The sequence below is a fragment of the Danio aesculapii genome, chromosome 2 (genome assembly GCF_903798145.1).
Source record: "Danio aesculapii chromosome 2, fDanAes4.1, whole genome shotgun sequence".
In the NCBI taxonomy this organism is placed as follows: Eukaryota; Metazoa; Chordata; class Actinopteri; order Cypriniformes; family Danionidae; genus Danio; species Danio aesculapii.
The window spans coordinates 45,797,014-45,819,432 of NC_079436.1; the positions used below are offsets into that span (position 1 = coordinate 45,797,014).

Consider the following 22,419-nt stretch of genomic DNA (forward strand, 5'->3'; position numbering starts at 1 on the left):
GCAGCAAATTAGGGGTTTATTGAGGAAAAAGTCATAGTTAATGCTTTATTAACAGTTAGAATTGTACCTTAAAATAAAGTGTGAGCAAAATAAGTAATTTCTACTATTACAGTAGTGTGTTTACTATAGATTTAAAGCTTCTAACAAAAGTCAGTCTCATCTTCATCTTGTGTTTTCAGAGCCCTGTCCTCCTCAGAATGTCAAAGCTAGTATAAACTGCACTGCTCTCAGCGCAACAGTTTCCTGGGATCCCAGCCAGTTTGCACTGGGATACGTTGCATTCCTGGACAGTGGAAATGGTCGTTCAACTTCCTGTCAGACCAATCAAACACAGTGCAGTCTAGACAATCTCACCTGTGGAACGCTGTATAACGTCAGAGTCCTCGCAATCGGAGAAGTGTTCAACAGCTCTGACAGCATAGGATTCAACATCACATCAGGTCTGTAAAAAACAATATCATCATAAGTAATTTTGTGTATGCTTTTGTCATCACAATAATCACAATCATCTAGTACCAACAAAGGAAAACAATTAAAGTTTGAATTAAATCAGAACATGTTCTTTTTCTGCATCATTAATTGTGTACATTATTTAAATGTTATTTTTATTAAGTAAATTAAATTAACTTTATAGTAAATGTGTCTACTTTTATGTATTACAGGACAAAGACTGTTAACAAAATTAATGGAATAATTAAATTTTTTTATGTTTTTGAAAGAAGTCTTTTTTTGCTGTCAGCATTAATTGAATTAAATATACAGCTCATGGAAACAGTAAGATACCACTTGAAAATTCTGAGCTTTCCTGTATTATTGAAATTATTAGCTACAGGTTTAAGTGTTTTAAAATTTGTCGTGATTGAAAATCAAAGTTATTCCACCAAATTTTGATTTCCTAACTTGTCTGAAGTTAAAACACGAGTATTATGTTGCCTAAAACTAAAAATGACAACTTGTTTGTTGTTTTATAAAAATTTTAATATATACACAAATAAATTATGATGTTTTTCTTTTAAATTTAGAAGACATGTCATCAGCAGTTACAACAGAATAAAACAATTATTTTTTACACAAACACATTACTTATTTATTTAATCCCAGGGCCATTTATATCGAAGTTAATATTTAGCCGCACCATATTGGTGTTTCGTAACATCTAGTTTTTATGAGGTGGGGTGTTGAGCCCAACTCTCAACCTGGAGGACTAGGACATACACATTTACATTACATTTACTCATTTAGCAGCTGCTTTTGACCAAAGCGACTTACAAATGAGGACAAGGAAGCAATTTACACAACTATAAGAGCAACAGTGAAAAAGTCCTATAGGCAAGTTTCAGGTGTGTAAGAGGCAAAAGCATTAGAAATGTTTTTTTTTTTTGAGAGAGAGTACAGTTAGTGGTATAGCCAGAGAGGCAGTTACAGATTAGGAAGGAAAGTGAAGACTAAACAGTTGAGTTTTTAGTCGTTTCTTGAAGACAGCAAGTGACTCTGCTGTTCTGATGCAGTTAGGGAGTTCATTCCACCAACTGGGCAGATTGAATGCGAGAGTTCGGGAAAGTGATTTCTTCCCTCTTGGGGATGGAACCACGAGGCGATGTTCATTCACAGAACGCAAGTTTCTGGAGGGCACATAAATCTGCAGAAGTGAGAGCAGATAAGAAGGAGCAAAGCCAGAGGTCGTTTGTAAGCAAACATCAGAGCTTTGAATTTGATGCGAGCAGCAACTGGCAGCCAGTGCAAACGGGTGAGTAGCGGAGTGACGTGCTCTTTTGGGTTCATCAAAGACCACTCGTGCTGCTGCGTTCTGAAGGAGCTGAAGAGGTTTGATAGAATTAGCTGGAAGCCCGGCTAGTAGAGAGTTGCAATAATCCAGTTTGGAGAGAACAAGAGCTTGAACAATGAGTTGAGCTGCATGTTCAGATAGGAAGGGTCGGACCTTTCTGATGTTATAGAGTGCGAATGTGCAAGATCGAGCAGTTCTAGAAATGTGCTCAGAGAAGTTTAGTTGGTCATCAATCGTTACACACATACGCTACAAAAATTTAGTTTACTCAATTCACCTACAGCATGTCATTGGACTGTGGGGGAAACCGGAGCACCTGGAGGAAACCCACGTGAACATGGGGAGAACATTTTTGCAGTGAGGCAACACTGCTACCCACTGCGCCACCGTGTTGTCTAAACACATAACTACAAATCAGAAATCTAGAAAAACTGAATTTGCCAAATCAATGGTCTTTTAATTTTTCTGTAGCTACAATAAAATATATAGCATTTTGAAATATTGTAAAATATTATTACAATTTGAACTAAATCATTTATATTAGAATATGAAAATGTTATATAATATCAATCATTAGTGTCCCATGATCATACCAATATCATAAGTTCATGCTCAACAAACATTTCCTAGTTATCAATTTTCTTTCAGGAATAAATGATTGATCAATGTAGCACTTCTCTGTTGAATACAATTCTTATATCACTACTTTTACTTAAGGGGATGGTTCACCCAAAAAATTTAAATTGTGTCATCATTTACTCACCTGCAAAGCTGGAAACCTGTAACCATTTACTTCCATTGTATCTGTTTTACCAGGGTTGTGTATCTCTTTGCAATAAAAACAAATATGTGTGGACCTGATTGGTTAGCTTTACTTGAACATAGGAAAATTAAGACTTGTTTAAAATGATTTAATACATACAACACAATATTTAATTGACTATAAGACTTTTTAAGGCTTAAAATTTAGTTTTCCTATGGAAGTCAGTGGTTACAGGTTTACAGCTGTCTGTAAATTAAATTTTTTTGGGTGAACTATTCACTTGAACTGAAACTTTTAAACAGTAGTGCATCACAGTTTCCACTAAAACTCTAATCAGCAAAAAACTATTTTCAACACTGATAATAAATAAACCATTAATCACAATTCACCAAATCAGCATATTAGAATGATTTCTGAAGGCTTGTGAGAATAAAAATTCAGCTTTTTCATCACAAGAATCATAATGACTGAATATGCTTCCTCTATACATTTCCAGCTCCCTGTGCGTCCACCAGTGTGTCTGCTGTGGTGGATTGTGCTACAGATTCAGTTCTAGTGTCCTGGAGCTTCGTTGATGGCGCTGTGAATTACTCTGTGATGGCTTGGGGTTCAGGAGGTCAAATGGTTTCCTGCTCAACCAATCAGAACTACTGTAACATCTTGTCCCTGCAGTGCGGGCAGCGTTTCAATCTCACCTTAACCTCCATCAACCAGCAGTGCCAAACCACCACCAACACCAACGTCATCTTCCAGTCCAGTGAGTCTGGAATAAATTATGCATCCAACTTTTTTCCTATGCCCCATGATGCTTATCATAAAATATTGGAGTAACTTGTGTTAAACTGTGAACAATCAGTTAAGTGTTTTAAAAATGGGATAGAAAGAGGTGGATTTATAGTCCTCACGGGCTAATCATTAATTACTTGAATTTTTTATTATTATTCTAATTATTAGATACATTTTAGATTTTAAAAATCATTTGAGTAATTTTAGATGTTTAGATGCATTAATATTAATCATGTAATAGTAATAACCTATTTTGAATATTCATATTAAAGATGCAATATTAATTACTACAAATGTTAATAACATAACACACTTATTTATTGTTATTGTGCAAGTGAGAAGGGCCACACATTACTTGATGTGTCATATTACTCATATTAAATTGTTTTTAATAATAATAATACAAATAAACAGATTTTTATCTTTATTATTATTCTATCATGACAGTTTTTGGTCACACTTTATTTTGATGGTCCGTTTGTTGAATTTAAGTTACATTGCATCTACATGCCAACTAATTCTCATTAGATTATAAGTAGACTGTTGGGTTGGGGTTAGTGTAAATTGACATGTACTTGCAAAGTTTTTTATAGTCAGTTAAATGTCTGTTGAAGGAGCAGTATGAGCAGATATTAAGCAGACAGTCTACTAATACTCAAATGGACCATAAAAATAAAGTTTTATGCAATTTTTAAATAAAATTCATGAAATTAGTAATGTGTGAATTTATAACCGTATCGTTAATTTATCTTGGAATGTATATTGTAATACTTACTGGTATAAATAATAATACAATATTATACACAAGCACTAACATAATGATTTTTATTAATACAGATAATATTGTTAGAAATATTTTATTGATAATATACTATATAATTTATATATTATGTACATTTTAATTGGTAAAATTTGTACAATTATTTTACCATTAATGCCAATAAAATTACCTATATAATGATTATATATATATATATATATATATATATATATATATATATATATAGAGAGAGAGAGAGAGAGAGAGAGAGAGAGAGAGAGAGAGAGAGAGAGAGAGAGAGAGAGAGAGAGAGAGAGAGAGAGAGAGAGAGAGAGAGAGAGAGAGAAAGAGAGAGAGAATAGATAGATTATTTATTACATTTATATATTAATAATCATAATAACAATAGCACATCTGTACTATTGTAATAATGTAATTTTTGTTATTAATTTTCAGAATTTCAGTACATCCCTGCAATTACACATACAACACCAAATCCACATCTTTGAAGTGACATTTTCCACTTCTGTTAAAATGTAACCGATCACAGTCATTATTCTCCTGAGGTCATCCGTTCAATATTCAAAGGAAACCTATTAGAATAAACAAATTACATTGAGCACACCCCAAAAATAACCCAGAAAACTCTAAACAAGTCTTTCGGCTGCAATATTATGAACATATATTAAATATTACTGTACTGTAGAGAGTACAAAGATCAAATAATCCGGAGGAATAAAACACACTGAACTCAAAAGAGCTTTGGCCACAGATATGCTTGTGATGGTAACATCGCCTTAAAAATACCAAGCATAAAGCTATTTTCATGACTGGTAAAAATTGAACCAAACATATCTCTCACTCAGTTTTTACTATGGATTATTCATAGCACAATCGTATTATTGCTAATTATTTGTTTTAATTCTTTTAAATGGGAGTTCCACAAACTGGAAGTGCAACCCTGAAGCACAGTAGACAGTAGTGCAGATAAAAAGAACAATTATTCATGTTGCTCTTATTTAATTAAGGTATTTTGAGAGGAAATAAGCAGACTCACTCTTATAATGTGTTGTGATTCAGGCCCCTGCACTCCTGTTCATCTTCAAACATATGCGGAGTGTAATAACCGGGTGGGCTCCGTCAGCTGGGGCTCAAGTGAAGGGGCAATCATGTACAAAGCCACTGCAGTTGGTAGAGACAGACACCAACACCTGTGCACTACTACAGATACGAGCTGCACCTGGACAGACCTGCACTGTGGTCTAATCTATACCATCACAGTCACTGCCAATAACAATCAGTGCACGAGTGCAAGCAGCACCAGCACCATCATACACATGGGTGAGATAAGACAGACTAATTGTATTTGGACCCTTTTCACAAGCCTGTTATGACACGTTTAAAGGTCATCAGCATCTTAAATCCTTCAAAGTTTTTAATAACATATAAACATCTATATGTATTTCTGCATGTATTATATCATATCTGTATGTATTATATTACAAAAAAAAAAAAAAAAAAAAAAACGAATCACTGTTTGTGCGAGGCGTTTCTAATGCATCGTCTATGAGGCAGGACAGTAAACTTGACGTTATTCTCTCCTCTGGCTGCCGTCATCAGTCTCACTATTTTTTCTGAAAGTCTTTATAACATCATCGTGGAGTTTTTCTTTTATTATTTCAGCTAATAAGATTGTAAAAAATGATTTGTTGTATTCTCCCATCCACTGCACTCTAAGTTTTCAAAATTATGACGAGTTCTGCTACTGAGAAACCCGGAAATGTGAAAACGATCTATTGGGGCCTGTCATACATCTGGCACAATGCAACACAAGGGTTTTTTGCTAGTTTTAGCCCGGCGCAAGTTTCATTTTCAAGTTTTTTTGCCACGTTGTTTAAATAGCAATATATAAAATAGTCTGACATAAAATAGACTGCATCATTGATCGACTAAAAGCCAGTGTAGAGCCAATGGGGCAGGGTTTTTATTTGTTATTTAGGGCAGTGTTTCCCAACCCTGTTCCTGGAGGCACACCAACAGTACATATTTTGGATGTCACCTTTATCTGACTCATTCAGTTCAGGTTTTGGAGTCTCTTCTAATGTCCTGATGAGTTGATTCAGGTGTGTTTGATTAGGAAGAGGTTGAAAACCTGTACTGTTGGTGTGCTTTCAGGAACAGGGTAGGGAAACACTGATTTAGGGAGTGTTTTAGTGATATGCACCTATGCGGGTGCAAAACAGACGTATACATTGCTTAATACACACACGGGAATGTACAGCAGTGCACAAATATCTTTAAATATGAAAAATTAAAGGATTAAAATGTATTATTAAAAAAAAAAACATATATATATATATATATATATATATATATATATATATATATATATATAAAATAGGTGGGCATGGATTAATTTAGATTATTCTCACTGTAATCTTGGAATTAATCTAGATTGTTCAATAAGATGTCTTTGTGTTTACTTACTGTTTGTTCAGTTAAACATGAATTTTGAACTGTAGGTCTACATAAGCTCGAAAAAGCGATTTTTGATTACCTTAATCCAACTAAAGTCATAACTGAACAGAAATGGAATGGAAGACGTGGAGTATGCATGTATTAGTGGCATTATTGAAGTAAACACTGCAATCAAACTATTACTGTCATGTAGGACTTTTCGCCATATTTTCTGACAAGATCCACACACGCGGCTGTCAGTAAAGGACCGCATACACACACATCGCGAAATGCGGAAGTTTTTTCTTTCCATTCGGCATGCAATAATAAATTCTATAACACTCTCACCGGTTCTTACTCCTTATTTGCGTCTAATACCCCAGTTTGTGACGGGGGCATGAATGAAATGTTAATGAGTGAATGTGAAACTGCCGAACTGCAGTTAAAGTCACCCAAAATCACAGGAAACTCTTACATGACAGCACTTCACGTAAACACCTTAATTATATTATTGTCTATTAAGGCAAATAACTAGATTACAGATGTCCATGTAAACATCAGTAGTGTCTTCAAAGTAAGTGAAAGATCCAGAAGGGCATCCTTCTGATTTGATTCAGAAGGGCACTTTTTTTTTTGTCAGACGGCTCACCGGTCAGGTATACGTCCGTGCTAAAATATCAAGGTGAAAGTCAACATAGCTTACGTAGAATAGACCCAGCTCCCAACCCAACTTTGACAGTAGATTAATTGCGATATTTTTTTTTCGCCCAATAAGAGTCTTGCGTATATATATATATATATACTGTAATCCTAAAGGTAATTTCAATACCTTTTTAAGACTTTTTAAAGACCTTGTCAAAATATTTTAAGACCTCATGTCCACTTCAAGTTCTAATTAGTATCAAACCATTAACTTAATAAACAGTTGTTAATAAACAGTTGTAGTTAAATAAATCAATGGAGCACAACCATGCAACAGAACTCGGATAAGCTCGGAAGAAGCTAAGCTTGAATAAACTAAACCGAAGGCAAAATTTATTAAAATATATGAAACATTTACTTTTTACTATCCCAAAAACGAACATGTACGTCAAGCTGCTGCTTAAAGTAGGGTGCTAGCCCAAATCTCATGATGTAACCAGTTCTGTCCTTGCCACAGATGAATGTTTTAGCTATGTCGATAACCGGAAACATCAACTTGAAATATCTGAAATGCCTTCGTTTGAGTTCAGTGAGTGGTGATTTGCCGCAGTGTAAAGTGCCCAGATAACCTACGGGTGCATCGTTGATGTGCCGCCCATAGCCACCCTGATGTCGTTGCAGGGGTTGGTATCGTAGCTGTTTTGACAAGTTCAGCTGTTGTGTTGGGTAGTGGTGTGGCTGGTGGTGCATAATAACTGGCGATGGGCGGCTGCAGCTGTACTCTGCGGCCAAAAGCAGCCTTGTGGCTAGCACCCTGCATGTGGGACTTGACAACGTTTATGCCCATCGACGATATACTTGTAATTTTCTTTTTACAATAAGCACAGTAGCCCTCACTGTTGTTTTCAGCGACAGGTTTCAGCCACTGTTTAAACTCGTCTCCAACCAGCAGTACGCAAACTTACATTTTCCCATTTTGTCATCTGTTTTGCTCTATGGTTTCGCTACATGTGGAGAGCATCACATCACCTTCCCACGTTTGTCACAAATTACATGACATCACCCGGACGGAGGAGCTTGGCCAGATATGGCCCGGACCAATCGTGTGGATCGAGCACGCTGCTGTAAGATTAGGAGGAAAATAAATATATTGATGCTTTTTTGGAGTCAAACACTTTGGACAACGCTTGAACAAAATTTAAGACCTTGTAAAAACATGATTAAGACCTTTTAATACCTTTTAAGGGTCTTAATTTTCTCATGATTGATTTATCAACTTTTAATATATTTTAAGATCCCGCTGACACCGTGTATATATTATTGTCTACATAACAAAAACTGTGACCTCCTCCCATGCCGCCATCATCAGGGTGATTTGGTGGAAGGCTCTGTTGTAGCCAGTTTATTCATGACAATATACATTTGTTTTATTGTTATTATTATAAGTAGTATTTATTTTATGAATATTTTTATTTGTTTTTATAAGTTGTATGTTTACATTTGTCCACCTGTCTGGAGTATCAGCATATGGGGCATAGGAAAAGGAAGTATATTTTGATATAACTCTGTGTTCACATCGTTGTTACTGTTCATTTATTCATTTGCTGGAAATTAGAACTGAATGCCGTTAGTTCAATAGTTTTGAAACAAATCTTGCATTCAGTTTTTATGCTTACAAAATCTACCATGCAATTGCTATAATTGTGCTATAAAATGCTAAACATTTTATCATTCTCATGCCGCATGGCACACTCAGCAATGCAGACACCCAGGTCACATATCATTGGTAGAACAATTATGATATATGATGGACAATAAATATCATACACCCCAATTTGGACTAGAAACATAGAAAGAAAATATATCACAGTATCAAAACACATTTTAAAACGTTATGGGAGCATTTCAATGAGAATAATTGTGATAACATTACATGGAAACATTAAAATAAAGACCTGTTTAAAACAATACTACTGTGAATTTTAAGGCCTTTGATTTTAAGTTGATTTTAGGACCACGCAGAAACCCTGCAAAAGTCTGCTACTTACCTGACATGGTTTCCTGATCTGCTTTTTTCCAGCTCCATGTGTTCCTCAGATGATGGCAACTCTGGACTGCACGTTAAACTTCGTAACTGTGTTGTGGACAGTCAGCCGAGGGGCTACTTCTTATCTGGTGGTAGCTTCAGGACCTGAGGGTCCAGTGACGGCCTGTAATACAGCCAACCAACAGTGCGTGCTGCAAACACTGCTCTGCAGCTCCTCGTATGATATCAGTGTCATTGCAGTAAACCAGCAATGCAATTCGTCAGGAAGTTCCATCTCACAGATAAACACTGGTACAGTCAACACTTTCATAAACAAATAGCTAGATGACAATAGCCAGAGTAATAGAGTAATGAGAGAATAGAGTAATGACAAAGAGCTAGAATCAATGCATTCTGTCTGCAAATATTACAGCAGTGGCATCAGTGCGTATCATATTTTGGATGCAAATTCTAACAATATACAATAAAAAAATACATGGATCTTAGAACCATAATCTATAACCTAAGATAGGTTACTAAACTCAGTCCTTAAAATAACTACAAACCAAATTAATAATAATAATTTAATAAATTTTCATCATTTTGAACCCCTTAAAAGCTAGTTTGTCTACTAGTTTACAGCCTTGCTGATGGAATGAAAGCTTATTAATGAAGAATGACTATATGCTTTATATAAATATTGCACATGTATGGGTTTTAATGTGGATATTAGATGTTAAATAAAAATATACATTGTTTGTATTTGCACACAAAGAAAGAAAGAAAAACAATAAGACAAAATGTCCCTAAGCAATCAAAATTATTGATGTTTATCTTCTTCAAAAAATGGTAATAAATAGTTTTATTGAATGTTACTCTGAATTATGTTTAGTACTTAGTCTTAAGGGTTAGGAAGTTGAATTGAATCTTTCTTCAACCTTGTGTTTTTGCAGTGCCGTGTGTACCTGGTCATGTGCAGGGCAGTGTAAACTGTACGACTGGAGCTGTATCTTTATCCTGGAATCAAAGCAAGATGGCAGTTTCCTACTCTGCGGTCGCTCAGAGTAGCGGTGGCTACACTTCAGTGTGTAACAGCATAGGAACAGCTTGCGTTTTCTCAGATCTGCTCTGTGGGATGAACTACAGTCTAGCTGTCACTGCATCTGACGGCACCTGCAGGACTGCACCAAGTCAACCAATTTTGCTGACCACAGGTAAGAAATAAATGAATATAACATTATATACAAAACATATACACAAACATACATTTATTTAACTTAATTTAAATTATTAACCCTCCTGTTATATTTGAATTACAATATTTTCACAGTATTTCCTAAAATTATTTTCATTCCAGAGAAAGTCTTATTTCTTTTTAGTTTAGCACACATACACACACACACACACATACAGTGCATCTGGAAAGTATTCATATATAAGTATTTGTATTTTTTTATGTTACAGCTTTATTCCAAAATGGATTAAATTCATTTAATTCCTCAAAATTCTACACACAATACCCCATAATGACAATGTAAAAAAAGATTTTTTGAAATTGTTGCAAATTTATTAAAAATAAAAAACCTGAAAAATAACATTGAACAATCCATTTTGGAATTAAATTTCGTTATGAATACTTTCCGTATATATATATATATATATATATATAATATATATATATATATATATATATATATATATATATATATATATATATATATATATATATATATATATATATATATATATATATATATACTGTATATATTCAGTCTCTACAGAACAAAGCGCCGTTGTCCAATAACTTTCCTAATTAACCTACCGTATATTTAAGCATTTTAATTACAATTTAAGCTAAAAACTAGTATTTTTAAAAAATAATAACTAACTAATATATTATATACTGTAATAATGGAAAACAAATTAGTTATCAGAAATTTGTTATTAAACTGGCTGTTTACAAATGTGTTGAAAATAATCTTCTCTACATTAAGCACTTATTTTAAACAGGGCTTATAATTTTGCATTTAGCTATGTATATCCAAATTATATCCATGTTAAATACCATTCAGCTATTTAGGATTGGAACAATTTTTATTAAAAGTCTCTTATTCCCACCAAGCATTTTGATTAAAAAAATGCAGTAATATTTATTCATTCACTTTCCTTCGGGGGTAGAACACGGGGAGAACATGCAAACTCCGCACAGAAATGCCAACTGGCCCAGCCGGGACTCGAACCAGCGAACTTCTGGCTGTGAGGCGACAGTGCTAACCACTGAGTCACACTGCAGCAATATAGATTTATAATAAAATATTTTCACAATTTAAAATAATAAGTAATAATGAATTTGATTATTTCACTTGATCCGTCAGAAATTGCTCTAATATGATCTTTTTTTGGTCAAGCAACATTAAATATTATCAATAATATTAAACTGCTCTGCTTTACAAAATTTGGCTATAGTTTTCAGCAATCATAAAAAAAAGACATGAGAAATAGACCTTTAAAGTTTTTGTATTTTAACTCTTTAACTTAAGTCTTTAAGTTTATTTTGTTAATATAAGCAATAAACATCTAGACTGAGCAGATCGGAACAGAACGAAAGACATACATACTGATATATAATTAAATTAAATCAATCGTAATTTAACTATTCTTATGTTTGAAAACATTGGAACATTTTAGGGTTCGTCATTTAAAAAAAAAGTCAGTGTCACTTGTGGCAACAGCTATTTTTACATTAGGAAGTACCAAGTTTCTAAAGTTGTTATAGTGATTCCTAATATTTAGTTTTATTTTAATGTAGTGTCCTGCAAGCCACAGAATGTCAGCACTCAGATCACCTGCGACACAAACTCAGCTATTGTAACTTGGGAGCTCAGCGATCACGTCACACATCATACTGTTCAAGCTGTTGGTACTGATGGACATCACGTCAACTGCAGCAGCTCTAACAACACCTGCACATTACCTGCATTACACTGTGGCCAGAGCTATAACGTTACCGTTTCTGCCCTGGATGGAATATGCGACAACAGCAACACGCTCCTCAGCCTGCAGTCAGGTCAGTCTGCTGCTTCTGTTGTCCACCTGATGACAGAGAAGCTCAAATTTAATGCTGCATAACACTCGAAATGCCATGGGGTCAAATTTAGCCATAGCTGCTTTTCAAATATACGTAAGTTTTCAATAAAATAACTAGTCTTCTATTCATTGACTTACTAATTATATGTTCTTTACTATCCCTTGTCTTTATAAAACATTTTGATCAGGGGTGTCAAAAGGTCCCTGGAGGGCCGTAGCTCACATAGTTTAGCTCCAGACTTGCATTCAAACAAGCCTGAAGGACTATCAGGTGTGTTTAATAAGGATTGCAACTAAACTGTGCAGAGCTGCGGCCCTTCAAGAACTGAGTTTGACACCTGTGCTTATGATAAAACAAGATTAAAAATAGGGCATTTATACCTAGAATGTTGGTAATGTTGACATCACATTGTTGATCATGTTTTATAGTGCATTTATCGAAAGTATTGCAATATTTTGTGTGATCTGTTGGTATGGAAATGCTTTTGAGGCCCAGAAGAGGTCACTGGGGAAGGTGGTAACAACAGCCAGTAAGTTGCTGGGAATAAAATTAAAGAGTATTGATAGTATATACAAAGGAAGAGTACTAAATAGAGCTATCATGACTGTCAATGATGAGAGACATCCTTTATCATTTAAATATAAATACCATATGAAAACAGTGCAATGATAAATTTTACATGCTGGTTATTTTAGGCATGGGCTATTGTCTAATGTTCAAAATACAGTGTAAGGAAACAAAATGTCCATGCAAGTGTATCAATATTATACTGACATTACGTTTTTTTTTCAGCTCCATGTGCACCTAGCAATGTTCAGACGTCTTTGCTTTGCAACATGCGCAATGGAGGGGTTTTGTCTGTGTCATGGGTTCAAGCAACTGGGGCAGTCTCGTACATGGCTGTGGCCGTGTCTAGTGATGGTCATTCCTACTCTTGTAACAGCACCACCACCTCGTGCAATCTGCAGGAACTGCAGTGTGGACAGATTTATAGCGTTTCTGTCTTCTCACTGGCCAATGGTTGTGGAGGTGTGATGAGCACAGTCTCTCAAGTACAGACAGGTGTGTGTGTGTATGGATTTTACATACTCAATCATTTAAAAACAACTGTATGCTTTGGTATTCACTGTTTTGGATTCATTCAAAACCACTGGTGTCAGGTCAGATGTAATTATTTAGGGATGTATGATATATTGGGGGTCCAAATGGATGTCGGCTGATAATGATAAATTAGGGATTTTGTTGGCACAGAAGAAGCTTCTAGTATATATGAAGGGATAAAGGGGTGCAAGTAGGCTCAAGAAAAATAATATAAAGATTTATATTTGTTGTTCTATGTATTATTTAAAGGCATCCAAATATAAAGAGTTATCTGTAATCTGTATCTACCAGAAAGTCCATATTATTGCATCACTAAAATTATTATGCAATAAATTATCTGGAAACATTAGCTTTATACAGTAATATTTCACAATGTAGTAGTTTTGAAGTTACAGTAGCATGTTTAATTCGAAAGGGAGTTATATCTCACAAAATATCACCTGGGCATTTATTATTTTTTAACTATAAATGTTTCGTGTCATTTAAAACCATTAAGAATTAAACTGACTACACTACCTGACAAAAGCCTTGTCATCGATCCCAGTTGTAAGAGCAACAATTAATAACTTGACTTCTAATTGATCATTTGGAAAAGTGGCAGAAGGTAGATTTTTCCAATAAATAATCTGTTGACTATCTCCCAATCATCACCAATACTGCAGAAGACCTATTGTAACCAGCATGAACCCAAGATTCTCTCTAATTAGATTGGTGAAGGAAAAATAATGGTTTGGGGTTACCTTTAGTATGAGGCGTGCGAGAGATCTGCAGAGTGAATGTCAACATCAACAGCCTGAGGTCTCGAGACATTTGTGCTGCCCATTACATTACAAACCACAGGAGAGGGCAAATTCTTCAGCAGGATAGCGCTCCTTCTCATACTTCAGCCTCTACATCAAAGTTCCTGAAAGCAAAGAAGGTCAAGGTGCTCCAGGATTGGCCAGCCCAGTCACCAGACATGAACATTATTGAGCATGTCGTGGGTAAGATGGAGGCATTGAAGATGAATCCAAAGAATCTTGATAAACACTGGGAGTCCTGCAAGAACGCTTTCTTTGCCATTCCAGATGACTTTATTAAGAAGTTATTTGAGTCATTGCAGAGATGTATGGATGCAGTCCTCCAAGCTCATGGGAGTCATGCACAATATTCTGTTTCCACTGCACCATGACTTTATATTCTATACAGTACATTATTTCTGTTAAGTGAAAAGAGCAAAGTCAGACCTTACTGTCCTAATTAATTCAAAATCAAGGCATGATCCTATTTTATTTTGGTCAAATAAGCATAATCTAGAGGGCTTTGCCTTTCATACAAGACACTTTTGATTTCAAATGATCAACTAGAAGTCAAGTTATTATTTGTTGTTCCTAAAACTTGGATATGCGACAAGACTTTTGTCAGGTAGTGTATGTGTTAAACCCTGTTCACACTAAACCGACAAATGCTGACTAGACATGTTAATTTGGCAAAAAAAGCAGTGACCAACATTAAATGGCGCCAATAGAGGTAACAACAAGTTTGCTCAAGATACATATCCATGTAATAAAGAGAATCCTAAATATCAATAACTCAATTCAGAAAAAACTTAGTTACTGCATTTTGCCTTTGCATGGCTGGCTAACCTCTGTGCATGCAAAAACAGCAGGTAAATTATATGTGTATAGCACATGCAGTCAGTGTAGCTAGGGGTTCAACATGATTATTTAACTGCTTACCTTTATTTAACCAGCCACCTGCTCTCTCTTTTTTCAGCTCCATGCGCCCCTCAAAATGTGCAAGCCAATGTGCAGTGTGATACAGGGTCTGTGTTAGTGAGCTGGAGCCCATCAGTGGATAGCAGCCAGTTTGTTGTGGAACTGGTGTCCCAGAGCACGGGTGTGATCTCCTTCTGTAACAGCACAAACACGCAATGCTCCATTACCAATCTAACCTGTGGACAGATCTTCAACCTCAGTGTGGTGGCAGTGAGAGGCAGCTGTCAGAGTCAGCCAAGTAGTGGCGTCAACATCAACTCAGGTTGGACACTAACACAAGAACACTACTGCAGATAGATTGCAATACCCAAACTTCACCTAATGCACTTCATGTCTGATCCCTTTTCTTTACAGCTCCATGTATCCCACAGGGGGTGAACGGCACTGTGGACTGTGTCACTAATTCTGCATGGGTATCATGGGATGTAGATAATAGCACAGATACCTACACAGTGCTGGCTGTAGGGGATAATGGTCAAAATTCTACCTGTATCAGCTCAAACTCTGTGTGTCATGTACCGGACCTGGGTTGTGGAAGAAGGTTCACCTTCCAGGTCACTGCCTCAAATGGAGCCTGTGTGAGCCTACCCAGCAAGAGCTTTAAGTTGGAGACAGGTTAGTACAAACGCAATAGAAAACAGGTTTACCCCTTCTTTTTTGAGGATCAGAGATTTTTAACAGTATGTGTAATCTTTGTGTCTCCAGCACCCTGCGCTTTGTCATCCATCGTGGCGATAGCTGAATGCCAGAGTTCTGTTATTAAGGTGCAGTGGCAGAGGGAGCAGATGGGAGATTCTCTCTACACTGTCACAGCAGAGGATCAAGACCGTAACTTCCTTTCTTGCAACAGCTCCACTTCTTCCTGCAACCTTACCAATGTGCAGTGCGGCAAGGAGTACACCATCATTGTGGAAGCTTCAGCTGAAAAATGTAGCGGCCTTCGAAGCCCACCATACAAGATCAGAACAGGTACTACCCTCAATATTATTATAAAGTTTACTCGTATCGCTGTTTTTATATGCTGGTTGTTAAAAGCAACTTTAAAAATATGCATGTTATATAACACCCAAAAAACAAAAGCAGAAGAAGTTGAGATGTTGGGTATAGGGTGGACCATAGTGCATAACTGCAGATAACTATGTAAACTATGTAAAATGTCACGGTAAAACATGATATCATGAATATTTAAGAAAGCAAACGATTTAAGCTAATTATGCTGTACAGCAGTGTTTCCCAACTCTGTTCCTAGAGGCACACCAACAGCACATATTTTGGATGTCTCCCTTATCTGACCCATTCATTCAAGGTTTTGGAGTCTTTTCTAATGTTCTGATGAGTTGATTCAGGTGTTTGATGAGGCGACACGGTGGCTCAGTGGTTAGCACTGTCACCTCACAGCAAGTCCCGGCTGGATCAGTTGGCATTTCTGTGGGGAGTCTGCATTTTCTTCCTGTGTTGGTGTGGGTTTCCTCTGGGTGGCTCTGGATTTCCCCACAGTCCAAAGACATGCGCTATAGGTGAATTGGGTGAACTAAATTGGTCGTAGTGTGTGTGAATGAGTGTGCATGGATGTTTCCTAGTACTCGGTTGCAGCTGGAAGGGCATATGCTGGATAAGTTGGCGGTTCCGCTGTGGCAACCCCTGATGAAGCCAAAGAAGAATGAATGAATGAATGAATGAATGAATGATTGGGATGAGGTTGAAAATGTGTACTATTGGTGTGCCTTCAGGAACAGGGTTGGGAAACACTGCTGTACAGTTGTCAACATTTGAAGTGGATAAAAAAGATTTTCAAAATTGTCTCAAAACTGAAGAAAATGTGTTGTTTAATAGTTTTAGAACAAATTTAAAGAAAGGTTTTGATTCACTTCAAATGTTAACTACTGTATAAGGAAACTTTGACTATTATTATTTGTCCAATTTGGTAGTATGCTACTACTTTCCTAGATGATCTGACTTGCAATTGTAAGCTGAGAACAAAAAAAAAATCTAGGTCCACCAAAATATATTAATAGACCTCTGGGTATGTCTATTATAAACCACCACTTGATCATCTGAATTGTGGGACCTTTATATTTAAATAATTGCAGTTACATTATATAGACCGGTGGATCCAATCATGCTTACTAGAGTTCTGTTCCAACATGATCTAAAACAACAGCCTGGGAGTTTCTACCACTCCCAAAGACATTGAAAAGGTTATAAACAGGATAAAGCTAAATTCTTGCAGGAAGGAAACTGCCCTCCAGTAGGAGGTCTGGACACACCTGCTCTGCAGATCGATCCATGATAGAAGTGTTTAATAACATCGATATTCTTCCTTTGATACTCTGCAGTGCCCTGTCAACCCTCAACAATTCAGACCCACACAGACTGTCAGTCGAAGGATGTGTCTGTGTGGTGGGACAAATCATACGTTGCACAGTCATACCTGCTTACTGCAGTCGGCAGAGATGGAGACCTGAAGACGTGCAATACCTCAGACAGCAACTGCACACTAACCAACCTGCACTGCAGTAATACCTACTATGTGTCTGTTACGGCCAGTAATGAAAACTGCACCAGCCTGCCTAGTACAAATGTCACCTTCCAAACAGGCAAGAGAAACAAATTACTTTTAAGCTCAGTAATTAAAATTGTTACATGATTTAAATACTTACTGATATGTGTATATCTTGCAGTGCCATGTCAGCCTTCCAACTTGACAGCAAATATAGAGTGCGAAAATGGTAGTGCCTCCTTGTATTGGGTGGGGAGTACAGGGGCAGTGGCCTACATGGGACTTGGTCAGTCTGAAAACAGCACAACAATCTACTGCGAAACCACACAAACATTCTGTTCTTTAACGGGGTTAGTGTGCGGAGCTGTGTATAACTTCACAGTGCTGTCAACGGATGGCACCTGCAACAGTTCCTTGAGTGATCCTCAAACCATGGGAGCAGGTACAACATTCATTTTTCACCCTCAGACCACAATACTCTTGTACAGTTGTCTATTAGTATAAAAGTATTGTCATTGAATTTTCAGATACACAAACTTACTGTTAAAGTCATTTAAAGGAACACTCCACTTTGTTCAAAATAGGCTCAAATAAACTCTTCTGGAGGTTGAGTTTTACCATTCAGGCAGCACAGTGGTTAGCACTGTCACCTCACAGCAAGAAGGGGGGCAAAAACGGGAGTGTTGTTAGGTATGGACTAAACTGGAGGAAAATTAATCAATGAATCCATTCAGTTGATCTCTGGTTCTGGCAGGAGCACTTTTAGCTTAGCTTTGTATAGATCACTGAATCAGATTAAACCATAGGTCTCAAACTTGATTCCTCGAGGACCACAACTCAGCAGTTCTGTTCCAATCCTAATCAAACACAGCTGATCCAACTATTCAAGGAGTTCAAAACTTCTAGGCTGTTTCCCAATTCCAAAGACACAGAGAACAGACTTGCGTTCTTGTGGAGACCGGTCTTGCCAAGTTACCTAGAAAGAATCAAATCGGGAGACCGAGAGAACAGAGAACGCATGCTCTGAGAAACGAGATGATGTGTTTTTCCCTGGCTCTACCTGATGGTCATGTGACATTCACACATTTTTAAAGGTAAATTATTTTAAAAATTACAGCATTCATACAACAATTATTGTTTTTCCCGTTTTTCACAATATATAATATGCATAAAGACTTGACAAATATACGTTGCACAATACAAATAAAACTAACTTTGATATAAATTTCAGCAAATAAACACCCTTAATGTCTTTATGCCTCTATAAAGATTTTCATGTCAATGTTTACATTTTTGATTTAGGGAAACTCCTGAGATAAAGAAGTTATCTCTCTGAACTTTATTAATAAATCTATTTATTTAGCCGCAATGACTTCTGGGACTTCTTGAGCGAGTTTTGCACTCAGGTCTGCAATAATGCATCCGCGATATCAAGAACACATCCGGGAACACATCGTCCGTTCTTGTGGTCTTGAGTTTTGAAACTGAACTTTGGCAGTTGATGATGACGTTACAAGAGAACACAAGATCGTTGAAGAACACATATTAAGAAACAGCCCTAGAAACTATTAAGCAGGTGTGAGTTGGAGGTTGTTAGAGCTAAACTGTGCAGAGCTGCGGCCCTCCAGGAATTAAGTTTGAGACCACTGGCCTAAAGCATTAATTAGCATCTTGCTTAAAAATGGGCAAAGAATTTGAATAATTTTCCTATTTAAAGCTTAACTATTCTGTAGTGTACTAAAACTGAAAGTTAAAAAAAATTTAAAGTTCCCATTTTCTAGTTCGATATGTCTATGAACTATACTCTCATTCTGGTGTAGTACAATATTACTCAGTGCCTGAAAATAGCCATTAGCATGCTACTGCCAGACCAGGAGGTCAGTTGAAGGGATTTAAAAAATGGTAAAACGAGCAAAATAGAGCAAAGTAAAAGTTCTAGCAACATCTCTTGAGTCACAACCAGGCTAGCAGCTGCTTACAATGACACTGCATTTTAGACTGGATGCAACATGAAAAATAACCTTTATAAGATCAAACTTGTGCTTACACCAGGAGTGCTCAACCCTATTCCTGGCGATCTACCATCCTACAGAGTTCAGCTCCAACCCTGATCAAACAGACCTGAACTAATTAATTAGGACCTGAACATCACTTGATAATTGCAGGCAGGTGTGTTTGATATGGGTTGCAACTGAACTCTGCAGGAAGGTGGATCTACAATAACAGGGTTGAGCACCCCTGGCTTAGACCAAATGTGAAAATATTCCATTCTGCAAATCCAACATATTTCAGATCTGTTTTAATTCTTTAAATATATCTTTTCCCCTGCAGCCCCCTGTCCTCCAGCTCAATTAAGTGTTGCCCCACGTACGGTAGTGAACGGCACTCAGATCTTGAGAGCATCCTGGTCAACTGTGAATTGCTCCAAGTCTGAATACCTGCTGGCACTGAAAGGCTGCATTCATGGCAACCACAACGCACAATCTGACCTTACCTCCTATTGGACAGTTCGTACATTCTTTGAGATCCCTCTTCCTTGTGGCTCCTCGTACAGCGCGACCATCAGGGCGAGGAACTTTGCAGCCACAAGCGACGAGTCTGCTGCTGTCAATGGAACAACAGGTGCGTAACATCAGCTCAATATCGCTACTCTCCTCCTTGCTTAAATGAGAAATAAAATGCTCTAAAGCAAAAAATCTACACATTTAACTTAATTGCTCTTCCTTTGTTTTCTTCAGTACCTTGTGCACCTGCAAATGTCACATTCACTGCTTCATCAGCACAAGTGGCATGGACGAAGTCTGTATTTGCTACAAACTACACCGTTTATGGGGTCACTTCTTCTAATAGGACGACACTCTGCCTGACCACACAGCTTCTCTGCTCGGTCAGTAACTTCAGCAGTGGCAACATTGTTGTAACTGCCAGCAACGCTGCCGGGGAGAGTGAAGACTCGGTGCCTGTTTTAAGTAAGTGGTTTTTAGAGAATGAAACTCAATATGCAATCAAATATTTGAAAATGTCTGCTTTGGTGACAGTCTTGTAATTTTTGACCTTGTCCATCCTTTGATAGTTTCACCCAGTAGCAGAAGAAGATGAGACCTGGCATAGAGAAAGGTGAGATGATGCTTAAGCAGAAATAAACAAGTTCATGTAAAATGCACAAAAGATCAATTAATCCACATTAGGGCTGTGCGATAAAGCAAAATCGAATCGCGATTTAAAACATTGCGATTAGCTAATTTAGCAGTGAAATATACCGGGTCCGTCACCTCATTTTACTAATCCCCGTCCTCAACCACCCCGTCCACTGTTCACTTTCGCTTTCTTCAGCGAGTGCCCAACCCTCTACACTATCGTCCGTGACACCCTCGCCCTGCTCACTTTTGTCCGCGACCCCCCCCCCCCAAACATTTGTGCGCGATCTTCATCCTCTGGTAACTTAACATGCCGGATCCGTTAACCCAATCTGTTCCGGGACCTCGCAATTCACAAATTAAGCATTGCCCCTGCCCAAAGCAAATGCGTGACTGCCGTCTGTGTATGACAGTCTTACTAGCCAATGGAATAAGCACAATTGAATGTTAAGTGTCTTGCTAAAAAGTCAACTGAAAGTATTGCCAGTGGCACTTAATCTAGTAGCAAGCGACAGCAAAGTACAATTTCAGGACCAGGGGGTGCCAAGTCGGAGCACTCACTCTGGTTCCCCGGGCTCTGCGATTGGTTGGGGAAATTTCAAATTGAACCAAAACAAACCATTACAATTGGTTTAAGATTGGCAATCAAAAGTCAGGACATTGCAACCTGCAGAAAAAACAAAAACAATATTAGAGTTGTTTCAGCCATGTTAGTTTGTTGAGTGTTCTGTATTTTTATTAATATTTTTGTTTGTATAATATTAGCTACACTATCTCCCTAATTTGAGTTCAACTTGTTTACAGAAAGTTAAGGTCATTTTATTTGTGCTTACTGTTTGCTCCAGAGAAAAAATATTTAATTTCTGAATATTTAAAAATAAATTTGAATAAATTTAAATAAATATCTTTTCAGTTCTTTTTTTGACTAACACTCACTGCATTTTAGCAGTAAGAAGCTACGATACAGATTACTGAGCTGAAGCTTGACTACAAAATAAAATCGCAAATTGAATTCGCAGTATGTAAAAAAAAAAAAAAAAAAAAAAAAAGAAAAAAAAAAATCACAATTATTATTTTCTTTAAATCGCACAGCCCTAATCCACATTTTATTCGTTATATATGAAAACATACATGTTTACAAGTGACTTAAATGCCATCAAGTCTTATAGTAATGACACTATTCTCTCCACACCAGGCCTGCCCAACTCCTGAGTGAATTTTCTCATCCCAATCAAGCCTTTGCCTTTTGATAAATTACAGCAGTTTCCTAAGAATTTGTAATGTTCTGTGTTGCTTCATTTCTTTGGGTCAAGGTTATTCTTCACAATATCTATGGGTGGAATAGATTGACTGGGTAAAAATATATATTTCTTTTAAAATGTAGTTCCAAAATCTGTTATATTTGTGATAAATTATGAACTCATGGTCTTATAAATTATGACATGTAAAGCTCATGTGGAATAAATTAATGCTACACAAAACCTCTGCTGTTCAATAAATGGATCTTCTTATGAGGAACTTACCAAGACACAAGTGACCTATTCAAAGCCAAAAAAAGAAGGTAATGAAAACATTTACAACACATTTGAGAGTAGAACTAGTTACATTACTTCATG

The 22,419-nt window shown here is 36.8% G+C and overlaps 1 protein-coding gene across 1 annotated transcript in view; it reads left to right on the forward strand.

Annotated features, from left to right (window-relative positions):
* fndc7rs1 (fibronectin type III domain containing 7, related sequence 1) overlaps window positions 1-22,284 on the forward strand; it is a 71,311-nt gene extending 49,027 nt beyond the window's left edge. Inside the window, exons 65-80 of the mRNA XM_056480906.1 lie at window positions 180-440; window positions 3,046-3,306; window positions 5,176-5,436; window positions 9,275-9,532; window positions 10,174-10,434; window positions 12,030-12,287; window positions 13,101-13,370; window positions 15,165-15,428; window positions 15,521-15,781; window positions 15,872-16,135; window positions 17,503-17,763; window positions 17,848-18,108; window positions 19,998-20,288; window positions 20,405-20,635; window positions 20,740-20,783; window positions 21,999-22,284. Of these exons, the coding sequence (XP_056336881.1) occupies window positions 180-440; window positions 3,046-3,306; window positions 5,176-5,436; window positions 9,275-9,532; window positions 10,174-10,434; window positions 12,030-12,287; window positions 13,101-13,370; window positions 15,165-15,428; window positions 15,521-15,781; window positions 15,872-16,135; window positions 17,503-17,763; window positions 17,848-18,108; window positions 19,998-20,288; window positions 20,405-20,635; window positions 20,740-20,765 (3,689 nt within the window). The 3' untranslated portion in view covers window positions 20,766-20,783; window positions 21,999-22,284. The remainder of the gene's footprint in view (window positions 1-179; window positions 441-3,045; window positions 3,307-5,175; window positions 5,437-9,274; window positions 9,533-10,173; window positions 10,435-12,029; window positions 12,288-13,100; window positions 13,371-15,164; window positions 15,429-15,520; window positions 15,782-15,871; window positions 16,136-17,502; window positions 17,764-17,847; window positions 18,109-19,997; window positions 20,289-20,404; window positions 20,636-20,739; window positions 20,784-21,998) is intronic.
* Window positions 22,285-22,419: the final 135 nt, after the last annotated feature.